Raw genomic sequence first — 18,985 nt, 5'->3', positions numbered from 1 at the left:
GTGTCAGAGCACCGTCCTGCATGAACACACGCTCCCATACGGAAGCGCAAACGCGGCGCGCGTTTTAGCGCGAGAGGAACGTGCGAAAGGAAAGCAGGCGCCGCAACCCTCGAATGCGAATCGTACACTATTCGGCAACAAGGTGTCGCTAAACGCGCACCTGTGTGTGTGAAAGCGGGAGTGTCGGGACCTGCACTGATACGCGAAAGTAAATCGTGTGATCGCAGGAGGCGCCAAAGCCCAGTATAACACTTCCACGCTTTTTATCCAATGGTTCACACCCTTCCTTCTTTGACGATGTGCCTACGTCTTGAATCCGTTTTTAGTGCGTTGGACCTGTACATGATCGATCGAGATCTCCCCCCCCCCTCCATCCTCCAAGAACTGACAAGCGACGTGGGGAAAAAGGCATATCCGAAACACGAAACCACATCTTGTGATGATGGCTGAGTGATGCAACTCAGCAGCGAGAGAGCAAACGCTCGCTCGTTTGTTGTTGTTGAACCCTATTCAAAATCGGTGGCAAATACGGTGGATGTGCCAATCGGGATGCAGGCACCACCCCCCACCACCACCCCCATAAAATGAATAATAATGACAATAATAATTAAAAAGCAGTCGTGCAGCTGACAAAACTGCAGTGAGTGGACAACGGCCAACGAGCCAGCAACGCCCGCACGCCGAAGCACACGCACGGAGCCTATTTCCTCTTCTGGTTTGCCTTTCCGGTCTCTTTTTTCTTCTTGTCACCTTTTCGGCGGATCGGTTTGATCTCTGTAGTGGGCAGAGGTGGCCAGTCGTAGCGGTTGAAGCGCTGTGCGGGGAGTCGCGGTGCGACGGTGTTTTTGCTCGTCAACTCCTCCGTCCGAGATGCCAGTCGACTGGCCACCGCAGTGGTGCAAGAACCGAAAATGCCGGTTTTGAGAATCACATAAGATGCGCCGCCCGCGATCGCCACATCCACGAGGTTAGCGGCCGTTTGCGCATCCCCTGCAGCCGAATCGATGACCACGGTAAGTATCTTGTGTGACTCTTCGCCTGCCAGGCACATTACCTCGATAGCAGCGGTCATGCTGCCATAGTCGCAGGGGTTCACCGCATGATTGGGGAACGCGCCATCCTGGGCTGGCGTCAGTGAAGAACTGGCAAGGCCCGGGGGCCTGAAGCCCATAGGTTGATGAATAACGCCTACATCGGTCAGAAGAATGAAGTCCTGCACGGCCATCTGCAGCCGCTGGCGAGCGACACCATCCTCGGTGGCATGCGTATCCTCAAGAAACTGCACAATGTTCGGGTCGACTTCATTCAGCTGCTCCTTGACGTACTCGCTGAGCTGATCACCCGTCACCGGCGGCTCTCCACTGCCGAACAAATGGTAAGACATGCTGCGGTCCCCTGAAGTGTTTGTAAACACGCTGCCGTCTATCTTGTCGGCCACGGGCGCGTGCATCGTGGACGCCCCCATTGACAGGCCCAGGCACACCTCTGTGCCCACGTTTAGCTCAGCTGCCGAGAGCGCTTCCGTCACCGCCTTCACCACGTCTGAGAGGTTCGCGGTGCCGTCCCACTCGAGTATTCCGCCAGTAGAGACACGGGAAGAAGTCATGTGAGTCTGCAGAAAACGACCAGCAGCTTTGCGCACCTTCCGCACACGCTGGCGCAACACGGTACCACTGACGGGTGTCGTCCCTGCGTCTCCGCATCCCTCATCAACAGAAGAAGTCAGCGTATCCAAGGCAACGTAAACCTGAGAAAAGCGTACACCATTCGCTGCCTCCGGTGCGTCTGCGCAGGCGCTGTTAACCAAAAAGGTCAACAAGAGTTGAGGCACAGTGCACCCCCGCACTGGATTCTCTGAGCTGATGGGTACTTTTGAGGCTCCTGCAACACCAGCTCGCGCTGGTATCGAGGGCGAGCCGCCAGGGGCCAGTCGGCCACGACGGCAGTCGTCCACCAGGGTAGAAAGGTATCGGTGGAGTGGCAAGCGCCGCTGCTTAGCGGATACTAAAGATGCCATGATACTCAGTACCCACTGGATCGAGGTCGTGTCGATCTCAAACGCAGACGCAGACGCAGCGAAGGCAGCCTGTAGAGCTGAATCCCAGTCAGCTTGCGGCTCTACGTAGCCGTGTTCTGAAAGTTGTGATACTGCCGCTGCACAAATATTTTGCAGCACGGTGCACTCATCTCTGCTGCTTCTTCTGTCATCTATGGCATCCTTTCTTGTAGGGGAGGAGGCAATCCTCTCATCCCTCGCGGCGCCAGTGGATAACAAAATAAGGTCCCGGGTGGTTGCAGTCACCTCAGACCCGGCGCAGAGCTCCAGAGTGAAGGTGAGAGCGGCTTCGCCATCCGCATTAAGGACTTCCTCCTGATGAATCACCTTCACGGAAGTCCCGTTGGCAACCTCCCGGAAGTAGCGGGATAAAAAGTCTTTCACATCAGTTGGTTGGGCCGACACGCACGCCCGAGCTGCCTCTGTCATGAGGCCAGACACATTGTACTCGTTGTCGTAGCGCTGCCACGACACCGAGTTGGACATGACAGCACTGCAGACAGCCTACAGGCAACACGAAAACAGAAAAGATGTCGACAGTGAGGCAGTACAGTGTGAAGGCAGAAGCGCAACGACACGGTGACAACCTTTCTCGTTTTCGTAAGAAGCACGGCCCGCGCCCGTGCTAAATCTATACGTGTGTGTGTGTGTGTGTGTGTGTAGAGTGTGTAGGTGTGCGCAGTGTGCCTACCCAAGATGAGTGTCCCAATCAGAGTCACTGTGTGAGTGCCTGCTTTTTCGTCTCTCTCTCTCCAAATGAACCCAGCCAAGGTGCGCGAAAAAAAAAAGGCGTGTGTGGTGGAGTTACATGCACCGCAGAATGGGGAGGAGGGAGGGGTGTGCTGACACTGTTGACTAAAGATCGCAACACAGACGCAGACCGTCGACCCGCAACGAGAGATACAAGTAGACGACAAAAGAGCGGCGTTGAGGAGAGAGACAGAGAATAAACCTTGATAAGCAGACCAGAGAGCATGTGTATCAGTGGTCGAGAAGGGGGGGGGGGGGGCACCGCTACACCTGAGTGTGCCTACCCGCTCTAGCGCTGACCCCTTTTCCACTTGTCTTACTGTCAGCCCACGTGACCTACTCTTTCTTTTTAAATTCTTTGCCTTCGCGCTGAAGGGCAAAAAAAAAAACCTTGCAACTAAATCGTGTGGTGATGTGAGGGATCCTTCTTTTTTTTTCTGTAACGAACACGCTGTGTTCCGGCATGAAGATGAGAGCGTGTCCGTGTGTGCACCGCTCGGCCCGCAGGCGCACACACACACACACACACACACACAAAGTACTTCCCAGGGGGGGTTGACTTTCACCGAGCTTAGCTGCGGCTGCGACGCCGCTGTTGCTCTGCGGTTGCTTTCTCTGCACGCGTGCGTACCTCCAACTCAAATCGGTCACGCCGCCTGGTGTTCTCTGCGAACAGAGCATTAACATGGTTGAGAATGCCTGTCAAGAACGCTGCCCAGACGTCGCTACAGAAGTCAGCGGGTGAGATGAGCCACGTATTGTGTGCATAGAGAGGAACATCGACGCAAAGCGGAGAGGTGATACAGCAGGTGATCTTCGGGTTGGCTTCGGTGCCGCGCGAACACGACACAATGCCACTGTTCATCTGGCCGCTCTCAGTGGCACACTTGAGGAGCTCCGCAGCGGCCTTGACGTCGGCACACAATACGTGAAGAATCATGGGCTCAAACTTCAACTGCAACACCTCCGACGCTTGCAGCACCGCATCAGAGGGCTCCTCTTGTCGCCATTCCCAGAACCGCTCCAGGGCCGGGACGATGCTCTCTCTCACGGCGATCGACGTGTCCGTAGGAAGGGGATCATGTGACTGGAAGAGAGTCCCCCGCCCAAAAGAGCCCCGTTTCCGCCGCTCAACGAGCGAGGCGGCTGTCTGTGATGCCGAAGATTGAGCGGTCTCCGCGGCTGTCTGTGATGACGTGGCGGTACCACCACTAGCTACACCTTTGTGAAAAAGCGATACGCGACCCCCGCATGAGCTGCTGGTCACGTACTGGGTGAAGGATCGGTTAATGTAATCAACTAGGCCCATTACTTGTGGGTCTACGCGGCCTGCAAGGCTTCGGTCATTGGCGTTGGTGCGGAGGTCGCTTAAAATCTGTGTCCGCATGGAGGCGAAGAATTGACTTTCCTCCACGCCTGCAACACTTTTGCGCAACGTTGGAAAAAAAGATCTCATCTTGCCCCACTGAAAGACTCGCACCTGAAGAAGAGAAGGGGAAGTGGCCGAGGGAGAAGAAGAGGTGTAGATAATACAACAGAGAGGGAAAGAAGTGAAGGGGAGGGGGGAGAGGGAATGGAAGGAGACGCTGGCGACGACGTGTGAGCACACCGCCCCTCTTGACCAAAAACACAAATGCATACCAGTGAATCCGAAGGTGAACCTGAGTGCTCGCGTCTGTGCGCGGGTGCAGTTGGGCTCTGAGTGCAGCCCTCGTGACGTTGTCCACGGGACACACACTCACGCACTTCTCTCCAAGAGGAGTATGATCAATGACCACACAAACGGACATTGTGCCCCCCAAAAGCGGAACCCCAGCAAGGCTTTGTGTGGATATCGTGGCCTTATTATCAAGTCTGATAAGTCCATCGTCATGTTGCCTTAGCAATGGGCTAGGCTCATACTTGGAGACGTGTGAGCAAATACAGCTCCCTCCGCGAGGCGGGCATACTCCGTCTTTTTTTTTTCGGGGGGGGGAGCGAAAAAAAAAAACCTGCACTGCTACTTCAACGAAGACCTCACACGTCATCGACAGCGAGCTCCACAGGAACTAAGAGCGGATTATCTCAAGCGGGGTGGTCTGTAAGTTCTGTCGACGACAGCCCTGTGCTGCCGGTACTCGTCGTATACAAGAGGAGTCTATCGCGCTGCACCTGCTCTTCCTTCTTACTCTGAGCCACTTCCTCAACCGGTCTCAGCAAGGCCACCCCGCACGTCTGCCGCTCCACAAAACGGCCATTGAGTAGCTGTAGGAAGTTGGGCTCGTCCTCCACTTCACGTGCAAGCACGACGTCACCATTCTTCGGTGTCCATGGACTGTAGTTGGTGTAATGATTGTTTGGGATAAGCAGCATTTGGCATCGCGGCTTGCCTATTGGACTCCAATCCACGACGTACTGCCGCCCCTCGGAGGGATCGAAGGCGTGGTAGTAGTGCGTGAGGTAGTAGTCGCTGGCTACACCGAAGAAACCGAACGCAAGCAATCCGTATCGGCACCACGTCGCAGCGCCACTGTGGAGGAAATTCTCCAGTGAAAGCCACGAGCTCATTTTTAAAAATATGAATGCAAACATATAATCACTGTGCTCTACGAAGAGGCGATATATTACCTGGCATCGGCGCAGCGAAGACGACGCGTCAGGGGGGGGGGGACTCCCGATAGAAGCGGCGCAGGGAAGATTTGAGTGTACGTGTGCAAGCCGATTGATTGTGAGAAAGAGATGTGTGCGTGTGCGCGCACGTGCGGCTCTAAATCATTGCCGTCTGAGATGTACGCGCCCCGTCCCCTTTGGCGGAAGTGGGCTGAAAAAAAAATGAGTTTGTTGTCAGGGGACACGCGCACACTTATGGACGTTCACGCCGGTCACACACACACACACACACACACAGACCTCAGAGGAGGGAAACAAATGAACCACACAAAACAAAAATCGGGGACAGCACAACTCGGACGTGCGCACTGAGGCACCGCCCCCCGTTTGTACTCACGAGATACGCCAAGAACCGGCGAAAGAGAACCCCAACGCAATTAGAGAAAGAGTAAAAGAGGGGTTAGGAGGAGACCATAGGGGTGGGACGGGAGGGGGAGGGGGGTCCCCCGCATCACACACACACACACACAGAGTACAAAGGGGAGTTGCCCAACACAGAGAGGGCCGAGTCGCGAGAGCATCACACCGGGGAATCCCTTTAGGTGGTTTTTCTCCGCCTGAAGGCGCACACGCACACGCACATGCTTGGTGAGTGTGTGGCACTGCGCGCTGCGTGTGTGAGCCGGTGATCAAAACGTGACAGAGAGAGCAAATGGCAAAGGCAGCTCGCCCACATTCATGTCGCCGTGTACATATTTGCCTCATTCTTTTCCAGAAATGCAAAAAGTCAATTTGTGTGTGTGTGTGTGTGTGTCTGTGTGCGCGCGCTCCGGCTACACAGCGCTTCGGTTGTGACACATGCGAGCGACAGCACACCCTGCAGCTGTGTTTTTGTAGCTCAGCTCCTCTTCCCTCCACCATAGAGCGAAGCTTTTGGGGGGAGGGGGGGTGACACGCACACACACACACACACACACACACACGTGCACAGAAGCAATGTCGAAGAATCCGCGCAGGGTGTCTGTCCTGAATCAAATCCCGATAGTTGCCTCTATTGCGACTTCTTACTGCGACCAGCGGCGTCCTCTCTGTCCCCGCTGGTGGGGGCACCGTCGCGTTGCGCCATGGCTCGCATTTCGCGGCGGAACTGAGCGCGCTTCGCCCGCGCCATCAGCGACACGACGCGGTACATCAGGCGCAGTTGTAGCAACACCAATAGTCCCAGCAGCGGCAGAAAGTAAACCACCGTCATCATAATGCCATCCTCAGTGAAGTAGTTGACCCCAGGCTCCTCGAACAGCAAGTGGGCGTGTCGGCCGGCGTAACCGTTTGCAGACACGCCAGCAAGCAGCAGCGCGCCGATCAGCATGCACACACAAAAAATGCGCTCGTCGGAAACCGCGCCCCACGTGGCAGCGATGGCGCATGCCCAGACAGCGACGTGAAAGACTCCAAGGTAGACAAAAAAGGTTTCAGACCAATTCACAGCTGTCAAGAATTTATTCACCTCCCGCAATAGTCCCTTGGCAAAGGAAACGAAACCGGCCGAGGATGAGGCGGTGGCTGCATCGATGAACACGCGAGCGCCTGTAGCGTTCATCACATCATTATGCGCTCTCCAGAGCTCCTCCTCGACCCTTTCAAGCCAGGCTTGCAGGCCTTCGAGAATGGACATCGCGTCCACCACTGATTTCTTTTGTGAGTGTGTATGTGCGTGTGTGTGTGGGGGGGGGGGGGATGGCTCCTGCTCCCTTCCCTCGTCAGAAGAAGGAAGACCTTTTGGGAAAAAAAACACACGAAATCGAAGAGGTACCAACAACAAAGAAAAGTTGCGACGCCTTGACAAAACATCGAAGACGCAGGAGTGGTGAGAAGGAAACATAGAAGAAAGGGATGCACACATGACATAATTGACCAGCCACACGCCCCGCCCCGCCCCCCCCATCACTGTGAACGGAGCAGAAATGTCCGTCGTAACTGAACCTTTGTCACCTCCCTCTCATCCAGTGAGTAACGGTGGGCCAACACGATCCTTCGCAAGCTCGCAGCCGTAAGCGCGCACCCACAGAAAACACAGTCGATCACAAAGTCAACGCAGCCGCCACTGCTGCAAACATCGTCGGGTCTCAAGAGTTGGATCAGAGCACCTGACCCGCCATGGCGACGCAATTGTAAGATGCAGTTTCCCTGCGTGCGAACGCATTCGGAAACAAAGAAAAAAAACGAAGGCCATGACATGAAGAGTGTAATCTGATAAAGTGCAAGGCATGGGACCGCCCGTCATGCTGGGTAGCGCTGAGATTATGACAAAACCGATGTGCGGCACGGGCCCAGCACCGCCCTTGTCAGACGCCATAGTTTTTTTTTATTCTTCCCTCGCGTTTGGACCACCGCAATAAGACAAGGGCCAGGGCTGCCTCTACAAGTGGGATAAGTTGATTCGAGTGCAGGAAAGGCCAGAGGTCATCGCCCTTGAGCAAATCTGGCGTGATGGCGAGGCGTCTCCGACACTCAGTAAGAACAGGACACACGAGCATGTGACTGACAGACTCTTCGAGCCCTGCAATGGGCTTGAGAGTCGTGCTTGCCGCTCCAGAAGAAAGAAGAGAACGGCTCACAGGATGTGATACCCTTGGTCCGTGCACCGATCGGGATCGAGGGCACAACACGTCAAGTGGTTTCCCCTGCTTTTTTTTCAGAGGGAAAAGGAGTCGCCACAGAATGGACAGCTACAAAACCCCGTCTGCCACCGGAGGTCGATCCTGATGAAGGGATCGGCAATGCCTCTGCAGAACCTGGAGCGCACTAAGATATGAACAAGACACATATCGAGGCACTTTCCAGGTTTTGGCGAACGCTGATGAGATCATCACCTCCTGGGGGGGGGGGGATAAAGGTCAGCGTCGACCACAAGTAGTGCGAGCTGCTTTGCCTTACTGAAGCCGTTGACGTTCGCCTTGCGCCACCGTCACTGGACCAGGGTTCGACTCAACATCTCCACACTGAAGCAACAAAAACTACTTGCAGAGAGCAACAACTAGATGCTGGCCTCTGCAGCCAAGGGAAGCGCTCGCGACCTTTACCGCACCCACGAATGGGGGTGCCCGATCCATTAGGTGTCACTAGGCGGGCGTCAGCGTTTCGCTTCCCTCGCACAGGGGGGGGGGTACTGGTCCCTGGCACCGCGACGAGGGAACTCACATTCACCAGGGAGACACCAAAGTCGTGCGCCAGCTCATTATCATTGGAGACGGTGGTCACTCATCCGAGTTACTCTCTGCAGCGCTGTTTCCTCGTGGTGCCGGCTCACCACCATCACAAACCTCTCCAATGGGATTCACAATGCCAACTTGGAAAGTTGGCCTGCCCTCAATAAAGTGAATATATACACATTATATATATATATATATGTATATATGTATGTATATGTATATGTATATATACCTATCCCGAAGTTGATGATGATGGCATCATGAAAACTGCACACGGCACATAGCGGCCACGTTTCGGGTGAAGGCCCGGATGAAGGACAGCTGCCGCCTCTCGGATACTTGCAGAAGCACACTGGAGGTGTATCCTACCAGAGATTGACACCATATTCTGTATTCAATGAGTATGTCGGTCTTGAGTCACCCCAATCGGCTACAGCGCCAGCGATGCCCTCACGAGCATGCTAATGGCGTGGGACGAGAAATCCCCGGAGAAGGAGCTGGGCAAAAGAAGTACTGTCAGCGTAGACTGGAATCGTGAACAGCTCGAGTATCTGCGGCACACTCGGGGTGACTAGTGTGCAGGAAAGCTTATGCATTCGTAACTAGCCAGACATTCTCTCTGCGGTGATACGCCTTCATATACTCTGCTCCAACGTCTTCCCCGTCACTGATCTGAGAGGAAGGTAATAATAAGAAGACTGTGCGTCCTCTTTGGCGATCCTTGTCATTACGCGTGGCCTCGCTGCATCAATAGCGATCGGGCATGCCCCTGTGATGCAAAAAAGAAAAAAACAGCGCAGAGGCATTGGAACAAACGTGTGCGTGTGGGCGGAAGAAGAAAGCCGGCTCAATGAAGCCCCCTTCCGATGCCACACGGCACTACACCGTCACACCATTCAGGCGTGACTACAAAGAGAGGAACACGGAAGCGGCACACTCGGCAAAAAGCCCAAGTCGACGGCGGCATCAGTCACGTGTGACTTTACCTCGGACCGTTCCTTTCCACGGCAACGCGGAAGCCCTAAAGCACCTCAAAATCGGATCCATTGATGTGGTGTGTTACAAACTGCCGGCGACTAACTCGGCAGAGACAAAATAGTTGGACGGCATGTGTGCGTGCGAAGATTTACAACCACATGCATACATGAATATATACATATATACGTGTGTGCCTATATACTGGGAGACTAAAAGTGGCCCCCCCCCCTCTCCACAAAGCAAGAAGAGGTGCGGGGGAGTAATCCGTGAAGCGGGGTGAGAGAGAGACCCCCCCCCAAAAAAAAAGAAATAAAAACGAAAGAATGTATGGCCCTGGTAGAGTCAAAAGCAGAAAATAGATGTGGAGATAACGCGGGTGCGCACGATGCAGCTTGGCACGGAGACGAACAAAGAGAAGAACAAATAAAGTGTTCAAATAAGCGCGTTTGTCGGGAAAATCGAGAGTGACGCAGGAGCGAAGGGTGTGAGTGCAACTTTGAATGCCCCGAGAGATTGTGCAAAACACGGCCGCGGTGTGTCACCATACGCGAGATAGTCCAAGCTCCTTGGAAGAAAGATGAGCAAACCAATAGGGGGCCTGAGATCGATAAATGGGCAGCATTCCTGTTGTAAAACTGAGGGTGTGGCGGTGGTGATCGCTTGAGCATTGTGACTTCCACGGCTCTCACTCTTCCTTTTTTTTTCCGCCCTGGTTTACGCACACACCGATCAGGTGCGGCACACGGTTCTCTGCACTTCTCGTCGCTTACCGGTGCTCACGCTCCTCACACCATTCCACGGGGTCACCCCCCTTAGATCTTTACGGTGCGCCCTGTGGCTCTGGGCGCACACACACCCACACAGTGGGAAATGGGGGCTTGACCATCACGAGAAGCCCGGATGCAGTCCTCTCAGCCAACGCCTTCACGACTCAATTACACTCACCCGGAGTGCAGGTGCAGTTGTATGCACGGGTTCGATTCCCCCTTTTTTTTAAACGCGCTGTTACTTCGCTCAGAATGCAAATCCACCCACCCACCCCACACACCCCACATCCATGATGGGAAACACCATGACGCCTCGTGGACCTCAACCACGGAGGCATCATTGCACTTCACACCATCGTGTCCGTACACTCCCACTCGATCTCCTATCGAGCACACGACGCTACTTCTTGCGCTTCAGCTTCATAGTCTTGCTCCTCTCCTTAATGCGCAGCTTTGGCGCACTCATCTGCGTGGACTCCTTCTTCGTGCTCGCCCGTCTCATCAGCGGGCCTGTGTGTGTCTTGGACTTCACGCCAGAGGCGCAGTCCACGCAGAAGCCGACCACACGACACTCTTTGGCGCAGCTGGGGCACCGCCAAAGCACACCCTTGCGCTCCTCGAAGCCGTTGTAGATATCAACAGGGGACTCCAAGCCAAGCCGAATCTTCTTCTTACCCTTCATTTTGGGTCGCGTGTTCTTCAGGTGCACCGACTTGGGCACACTCGGCACCACCGGGGGTAAGATGCCACCGTTGGCCTGCATAGTGGCCTTCTTCTTCTGCCGCTGCTTGTGAGTCTTGGAGACCATCGCTTGCCGGGAGGGGGAGGGGGAGGGGGTCTCGGTTTGGATGTAGTAAGTGTGCGTGTGGGTGTGTCACAGGGCCGGGCAGCAGAAATAAGATCTGCCTGTGCCTCTCTGCGGACGTGCACAACAGCAATGAGTGACAATCAGCACGGAAACACACTTTTTTTGCGCGAGCTCCCGTGTGTGACGGGAAGGCGTAGAGCCCAAGAACAAAAAACAATCATGAAAAAAGGGAAAGTTGGAATGAGGACGCGGTGTAAATATGAATGAGCATGTCGGGGGGAGGAGGGCGGAGGGGGGATGAGAACAGTGATCGACACCACAGACGGCATTGCACGCCTACCGCTACCCTGCAGAGTTTTCTCTCGGTTGGCGGTTAGATTGTTTGACCGGCGGTGACACGATGAGCAAGAAAAAGGGAGTATATATAAAAAAAGAAAGAATCGTCAGGAAAGACTTTCACACACACACACACACAGAGAGAGAGAGAGAGACCTACAGAGGAAAACGCACAATATTTATATTTGAATATACAGAATATACAGAATATACAAATACTTGTTGCCAGTGGAAAACTCATTCGCATGGCCGGTGATCCCCACGCGGTGGGCTGCCTGGCTGAACCCCCCTTTTTTCTCCAAAATGGAAGCCGGTGCATGTGAAGAGGTGTTACGTTTCGGTGCGCGGTGGAAAACATCGAGACACCGCGGAGGTCACTGATGGACGCCGACACCAATGTGAAAGGGACGGGTACGGAGAACGCCGCGGAGGCGACTAGAAAAAGTAAAAAGTGGGCTCCTCATTCCGCTCGCGGCCCTTGCGGATGCACTCCTCATACTTCGGTGCCATCTCCTTGGCCTGCTTCCACGCATACTCTTTCTGCTCCTCTGTCAACCGCGACTGGTACTTCTTGAGCATCTTGTCAAGCCCATTTGGATTCTTCGTTTTCATGGCCACATTCATGAGGGAAGCGGGGCCGATGAGGGCGAGATGCCCGGCTGTCATGTCGCTGTTCGGAAACCGCACATTCTTGCGCGGGTCACTCCACCAGTGATCCTTCTTGAGGAGCTCTTCGCTGTCGAGAAACTTGCCTCCCTCGGTACCGTCGTCCTCGTCTTCGTCCAGCCTCAACGCGCGGTTCTGAAGTTTTTTCACCTCATTTGTGTCATAGCCGGCTTTGTCCATTCGGTTCAGCCAGTAGCTCGTGCTCATGGGGGACGGGATCGCCTCATCTTTGTTTCCATCAATCGACAACTGTGGCTCTTGGTGCCGAAGCTCCTCGTCGGCCAGCGCCTCCTCCGCAACCTCCGCATCCAGCAGCACGACATTGCACGCCAGTCGTCCCGCGCTGCCGAACGGCGTGAACTTCACTCGCCGCCCTTTTTTGAGAAGGGCTCGCTTTGCCGAGTAGTCGAGAATGTTTTCATCGGGGTCTCGCAGCACGTAGCGCGCCATCGGATCTGCTTCGTCTAGGATAATGCCCTGGCCCTCGACAGATGACCACGAGATTAGCGTGCCATACGACCACTCCACCCCCTTCGGTACTGCCTTGGGTGGTGCGGCCGCCGCCTCGCTGCTCGCTACCGGCTCATCACCGTCGCCGGCAAAGGCGCCAAGACGATTTTTATCCAGCAACGGTTTGACCTCGCTTATACTCGTTGAAGCGGTACTGAGGATCGACACCTGACACGCGTAACGAGGACGTGTCGCATCTTCTTTGAACTGAACAACGGCGCCACGCAGGTGGGGCGAGCTTGTGTCCACCAGTTGCTCAAAAACGGCGGTGGAGCGGAGGTAAAAGTGACGGCCATCCCCGGCTTCAACTACGCCCTGGCCACCACTCCACCGCACAATGACACCGTAGAGCATCCTTTCGGGATTCAGAGGCCCGCTGTTCTCTTCCGACGGCGAAGAGGTGCCCACAGCCCCATGTTTGTTCTCCCCCCATCCACCCTCCGCGGGTTGCTTGGCGTTGCTCGACTGCTGCCTCACACGTTCGGCGCGACCATCATCTTCATCCTCCATGATGAGCGCTCCAAAACAGCGGTGCTGCGCGGCGGCAACTCTCTCCCGTTTTTTTGTGGCGTGCGCCTCTTCCCGAGACGACACGGCGCCGTCAAAGTGCACATCACCCACCACCACAATGTTCTCTGCGTAGTAGCGATGCGGTTGAACCGAGTAGGACACTTTTGTGAAGACGACACGACGGTTCTGTAAGTTTTGCGATGTGGGTAGCGCGCTTTGGAACGCGTGCGCGTTTCGAATAATGCAAAGCGTCTCGGCAGCCGTGCCGCCCGCATCCTCGAGGGCGGCTGGTAGCGCGCCGTGTGCCAACGACTCCTCTCCTTGATTCCGCACCCCTTCACGAATGAGTCCGCTGCGGTAGATGCCGGACCAGGTCGAGATGACGCCTTCTGTCTTTTCAGTGATCACCTCGCGCCGTATCACACTTTTTTCGGCCCCGTCTCTCTGCTCCGCAACGATGCGCTGCGCCTCCGCAGTGCTGCCTAGCCGTTGCTTCAAACGTAGGTAGGTGTTTGTCTCGGCGTCAAAGAGGCGACTGCCGCGCATGTCCTTGAGGTTTTTTGTGGGTTTGATCACTGGTTCCTCTGACAAGGGACCGCTCCAGCGCGCAATCTGCGTGGCAGGTATGCTGTCGATGTCCACGATAATATTCCTTGCAAACATCTCTTCGGCCTCATCTGCTGCCTTGCTCTCTTGCGCGGAGTCTTTCCCCTTTTCTGCATCGCTGCTGCCGCTGGTCCCCTCCCGTATCGATGCCGCCCTCCGTGGCCCTGCCCACCTCAGCATTTCAGGGCTCAAAAAGTCGATGGGCGGCTTCTGCCGGTAGCTCTCGGCCGTGATGGGCGTGAGCCGATTGCGGATGATCACTCGGTCATTTGAGGCTTCTCTGCCGACATCAAACTCGACAACAGCACCCTCAAGCGAACGCAACATTGTCGGCAGAACTGTCTCGAAGGCGCGTGTGTTCGCGATTCGATAACGCCGACCACCCTCACTCTCGACGACGACCCCGCAGCGCTCGAAAGGATCCCATTCAGCAATGCGGCCGATGCGTTTTCCTTTCACGAAGGGCCTGGCGCTGCGTTGCGATGGAGATAAGGTCAATGCCCCGCCAGCAGATAGGAGCGGCTGCGTGCTTCTTGGCAAAGCTGCGAAGGAGGGTGCCCGTGTCCACTCCCCAACGAGGGAGAAGGCACTGCGGTGCATACTCCATAGACCTCAACGGAGGCTATCACCGAAACCCGAGGAGGATAAACGAAAAAAAAAAGAAGTCGAGCAGAACAATTGGGGCAATCAAAAAGCCGCCAGGGAAGCGGCATGAGCTGTTTCCCACGTAGGCACACACACAGAGAGAGAGAGAGAGGGAGACACAGAAGGGGAGAGAGGAGCTCACGAAAATGGTGCAAGGCTACGAAGCTGGATAAAAACGGTTTGGAGGAACACAGAGGGCAGCACCTGCAAGGTGCTGTTGACGTTCCCCAAACGCCTGTGAACTAATGTTTTGGGCGGGAGGAAGACAAGTGTATTGCCTCCTCGTTATTTTCTGCGGATGTCGTCTGTCCCTTTGTGAAGGGGTGTGAACGGGGCTTGTCGTATGTTACACACACACGCGAGGAGGAGAGGGGGGGGTCAACGCATGAGAATGTATCAGAGAGTCATACACGAACGCATAAACAGACAGAAGAAGATACAACTGGGCTTCGCTAAAGAACCACCCCGTTCTCCTGAGATCTCATTTAAAGGGGGAGAGAGTAGGTGCACCACCACCAGTGCAGCACTGTAAAACGCTGCAGGACCCCCCCCCCGCCACTTCGTCTTTCTGTCTCCTCCACGAGTAAGCGCAACCAAGTCGAGGTTCGAGGTGTCGTTCCTCCTCACTTTGGCTTTGCCTCATTGCGAAAGTGCGCGCGGTGGTCAGCCAATGAGTTCTCCCTTTATTCAACATCCAGTGGCAATATATATATATATATATACACACATACATATATGCTTGGTCCTCTCACGGCGGTCTGTCACACCCGCAGAGACGCCAAGAACCGGTTCAAGAGGGGAAGAGAGGAAATATTTAATGTCGGTGTGACCGCTGTGGTGTACACAGTCCGTTTGAGAGATTTTCAACACACTCAACGGACGCATAAACACCGCATCGCGAGATGCACAGAGCAATAGCCCAGCGTTAGAGCGATGCCGGCTCAAAGACATCAACATCACATCTCACCCAGAAATACACGCACACGTTTCTTGTAGACATCTCCACCGCAGCCTCTATTCTGCGGAATAGCTGCGTAGTGCCTCTCTCAAGACGGCCAGGGCTTCCTTTAACAGTAGCCACGAAGAGCCTCGTGAGATGCGTTGGAGTGACAACAATGCTTCGCGCAGCATACAGCTGGCATACACATGCTACACGCCGCCGATCGCTCCAAATGCAACGCTGTCTGGGACATGACCCTGGGCATCACTTGCAGCACATCAGTAGGACTTCTCTATGCTGTGGGCGCTGGAACCTGCCAGCACCAGAAGTATATCAGCAATAGAAAGAGGATTTTGGGGATAGAGTTGCTTCCCTGCCCGTGGAGCAGGGAGAGAGGGACCAAGTCGAACTCTTGCGTAGCACAAGAATGGTCGCATTACAGTACACATACACGCACAAAAGGCGTCGACGGCTCACAACAGAAGTGAAAAAAGAACAACAAGGGTTGGGAGCTGAACTCACACAAAGATAAAGAGAGAGAGAACGGGGAATGGGGGCAAGATACATCATCGAACAGACGACAGCGTACAATAAAACCCGTGTGACAGCCCAGCAGATGCACCACACGAGGTTCATGAGCACGCCGCTCTTTTCTTTTTTGTCCATTCCATTAGTCACCCGGACCCGAGCAGGCCCGTTCGACCCCACCACCGCCACCACCACCACCACCACCACCACCCGGTTTCATGAGTGCACGGCAATTAAAATGCTTTCAAAATACGCCATTACCACGGGAGGAACGCCCGTTTGTGGCCGCACAGCGCGCAGAACTTGGCCAAGTCATCAATGTGGCGCTGACCACACTCCACGCAAAACGGCATGGCACGTAGTTGCCCGGTAGCGGGGCCGGGAATGACAGCCGCTCCATGCGGCACTGAAAGTTGGGGAGACTTTCTCGAGGTGGTAGCAGCCGCGGCAGATCCGGTAGGTACGAGCAGCGATGATGACTTTTCGGCCATTGCAGATGAGAGTCCGACCCTCTCCTTTGAAGTCGGCTGCGGAGCCACAGCCATAACACTCGCCTTAGACTCTGCCTGCTGTAGAGTTCCCTTTCTTTTACTACTGCTACTACTGGGGCTCGCTGCGGCTGCCGAGCCTTTGCGTGCCGCTGCCGACTGAGGGTGGGCGAGGGCCCGTGAAAGAAAAACATTTTCAGAATGCGTCTGCTGGTACACAAGAGCGACAGAGCCCGTCTGCGATACACCCCCCCGTGGTCCCCCTCCAGGTACGCTGCCATCCTTACTTGCTGCCAGAGCTCTTGCGTTGAACGTCGGCGAGAAAGTCGCGGGCGTCAAGTGAACGTTCGGGGAAGTGTCCCAGAGGCTGTCACCGCATTTCTGTGCATCCGTGTGGCTCGTGTTCTGTCGGCGCAACTGCTGACTGTCGTGTAGCACCGACGATGCCGCGAGCGAAGGCCTCACCACCGTCGCCCGTTTAGGTGACACAACCAGCCGCGCCTCAGCAGAGGCGCGCCGCCGGGCCTTCGATACATGCTCTGAAGTAACCTGGAGCGATGACAACCGAATTTCAAGAGAGCTTCCAATATCACGACACGGGATCGACTCCTCTACACCGCGCGAGCTCACAATGTTGACCCTTGACGCAGCCACCTGCTTGACAGCCGACAGCCGTGCCCGAGACTCCTCGATAGCTTTGTGCTCTCGAGCAAGACGATTCCGCATCACCTCCTGGCGCCGCAACACAGTGAGAACCGTTGCGCGGTGAAGCAGACTGCCCGCGCCCGGACGCGTGGTATCACCTCCCTTTGTCTGCGAGGAGCCAGAAGTACACCCGTCGCGAGAGGGACGGCTCACAGAAGGGTGCGTGCGCTCCCGGTGAACGCAGGCAACAGCGCAGGAGACAGTTTGACTTTCTACGCCGCTCTGGGCACCATCCGTAACGGCATCCCTTGCGATGGTGTTGTTTTGCCTCACGCGGCAGGCAGAGCGCAGCACGCTCGCTACCCTACCGGGAACAACTCTTCGGGTACGTGGCACAGACGCGTTACGCGTGTCAAGCGTGCTGTGGAATATTTCAGCTTTTGCGAAGGCTGCCGCCATACTCGATCCACGAGCCTTGCTGGACCCCATCGTTAAAAGACGACCAGCCTCGCTTTCTGCAGGCCGGAGTCGGGGCTGTGATTCCGGTGAGCCTGATGGTGCTTCTGTGACTGCCGCCGCACTGCGCGCCGCAGTCGGAACTAGAGATGCGGATAACATCGGGGGTGCAGCAGGCTTGCCGGAGACGGATGAGAAGCGTGTGCTTCCTGTGGGCGCCGAAGTCGGCGCGATGTCCTTGGCAACAGCAGCAATACCGCTCATGCTGCGTTCCAGGTGCGTCTGTGTAGGCGGCTGCGAAGCACCGCTAGAGAAAGGAAGGGGTTTGGAGGTTGGCGCGGCCTTGCTTGGGCTGGCTGCATGACTTCTAGAGCGAGACCCACGTGGCGCTGATAGTGCGTCTGCTCCTGCAGGGTCTCTGTGTCCACTCCGTAAAGCCAGTGAAGAAGAGCATTTTTGAGGGTCCACATGTGACGATGGTGCCACCAGGGAAGCAGAAGCTATGACCTCGTTCGTAGTTCTCGCTGGGACGCCGACACTGGGTGAATGGGCGCGCGAGAAAGTGTTCGCAGACCATGACACCCTCCCTCCCCCTCGCACCTCGGGCACCACCGCTTTAGCAGCCACGCTGCCATTCGGCAAAGCGTTCCCGGCAGTTTCTGGTCTCTCCTCGCTTGTGGGCTGCTTTAGACTCTGAGGGAGGCCTGAGGTATGCTGCGGGACCCTCTGCCCGGAAAGGTCTTGCTGGTCTGTGATGGCGGATGGGTCCATGGTTGGCGGAGGTGGGCAGGTGAATCGTTCCTTCATGTGGCCGCTGTTGCCACCAGCTTCGGCGCTGCTCGCCTCCTTTCCTAACGACGATACCACCGCGGAGGCCCCCACATCTGAGAATGTGGCGACGGGTCTCTCCAGGAGAGATGTACCGATATACATGTCCTCTTGTGCCCTACTCGCACATTCAACCCCGCCAGCGGTGACACCCGCCACCATGCCACGCCGGAGCCGTCGCACGGAGCTCCTCGCAGAGGACCCTAGCCGAGAACCGGCAAAGGCTTCATCAGCGGGAGAAGTCATCTCGTAACGGCCACCGCGTAGCGACTCCTGCAGGAGCTCATAGTTTTCCTTCCGCATTTGCTCGAGGTCTGTCAACGCTTGTGCCCAGTCTTTTCCCTCTGCGGCGGCACCGCTGCTAACATCACCGCCGCGACGGCGACGGGTGGAGCGGATGGAGCTGGACACACTGCGCGACTCATCCCACGAGGATAGCATCTCCACTGCTGTCCTGCCACGCCACGGTGACATGATGACGCTGCCACATGGATTATCGATTCTTGTTGATATAGCAGGGGCTGAATCTATAGAGCTGTACACCGGGCGAGCGCTTGGATCGTTGTTCCGCCCCACGGCGGGTCTGGAGGTGCGATCGGGCCTTTCGGTGCTCTCATCCCTCATTTTTTTTGTTCCTGTTGTTGTTGTTGTTCGTGGACCGTGAGAG

General features: G+C 55.7%; 7 protein-coding genes across 7 annotated transcripts; all 7 read right to left on the bottom strand.

Annotated features, from left to right (window-relative positions):
• Positions 1-700: 700 nt before the first annotated feature.
• On the bottom strand, positions 701-2,542 carry JKF63_02740 (uncharacterized protein; the record flags this gene model as incomplete). Its single annotated transcript, XM_067898764.1, has 1 exon — positions 701-2,542. One exon carries the CDS (start codon positions 2,540-2,542, stop codon positions 701-703), a length of 1,842 nt encoding a protein of 613 aa, XP_067754921.1.
• Positions 2,543-3,377: 835 nt separating this feature from the next.
• JKF63_02739 (uncharacterized protein) lies at positions 3,378-4,262 on the bottom strand (the record flags this gene model as incomplete). The annotated part of the gene is made up of 1 exon (XM_067898763.1): positions 3,378-4,262. The coding sequence occupies one exon, from the start codon at positions 4,260-4,262 to the stop codon at positions 3,378-3,380; it is 885 nt and encodes a 294-aa protein (XP_067754920.1).
• Positions 4,263-4,870: 608 nt separating this feature from the next.
• Positions 4,871-5,353, bottom strand: JKF63_02738 (uncharacterized protein; the record flags this gene model as incomplete). The annotated part of the gene is made up of 1 exon (XM_067898762.1): positions 4,871-5,353. One exon carries the CDS (start codon positions 5,351-5,353, stop codon positions 4,871-4,873), a length of 483 nt encoding a protein of 160 aa, XP_067754919.1.
• Positions 5,354-6,446: 1,093 nt separating this feature from the next.
• Positions 6,447-7,070, bottom strand: JKF63_02737 (uncharacterized protein; the record flags this gene model as incomplete). Its single annotated transcript, XM_067898761.1, has 1 exon — positions 6,447-7,070. The coding sequence occupies one exon, from the start codon at positions 7,068-7,070 to the stop codon at positions 6,447-6,449; it is 624 nt and encodes a 207-aa protein (XP_067754918.1).
• A 3,682-nt stretch (positions 7,071-10,752) lies between these two features.
• JKF63_02736 (uncharacterized protein) lies at positions 10,753-11,160 on the bottom strand (the record flags this gene model as incomplete). The annotated part of the gene is made up of 1 exon (XM_067898760.1): positions 10,753-11,160. The coding sequence occupies one exon, from the start codon at positions 11,158-11,160 to the stop codon at positions 10,753-10,755; it is 408 nt and encodes a 135-aa protein (XP_067754917.1).
• Positions 11,161-11,931: 771 nt separating this feature from the next.
• JKF63_02735 (uncharacterized protein) lies at positions 11,932-14,388 on the bottom strand (the record flags this gene model as incomplete). Its single annotated transcript, XM_067898759.1, has 1 exon — positions 11,932-14,388. The coding sequence occupies one exon, from the start codon at positions 14,386-14,388 to the stop codon at positions 11,932-11,934; it is 2,457 nt and encodes an 818-aa protein (XP_067754916.1).
• Positions 14,389-16,158: 1,770 nt separating this feature from the next.
• On the bottom strand, positions 16,159-17,115 carry JKF63_02734 (uncharacterized protein; the record flags this gene model as incomplete). Its single annotated transcript, XM_067898758.1, has 1 exon — positions 16,159-17,115. One exon carries the CDS (start codon positions 17,113-17,115, stop codon positions 16,159-16,161), a length of 957 nt encoding a protein of 318 aa, XP_067754915.1.
• Positions 17,116-18,985: the final 1,870 nt, after the last annotated feature.

This window comes from Porcisia hertigi, chromosome 32 (genome assembly GCF_017918235.1).
Source record: "Porcisia hertigi strain C119 chromosome 32, whole genome shotgun sequence".
NCBI classification, from domain to species: Eukaryota; Euglenozoa; class Kinetoplastea; order Trypanosomatida; family Trypanosomatidae; genus Porcisia; species Porcisia hertigi.
Note: the sequence above shows the minus strand (reverse complement) of the source record. Positions and strands in the feature narration are given on the sequence as shown.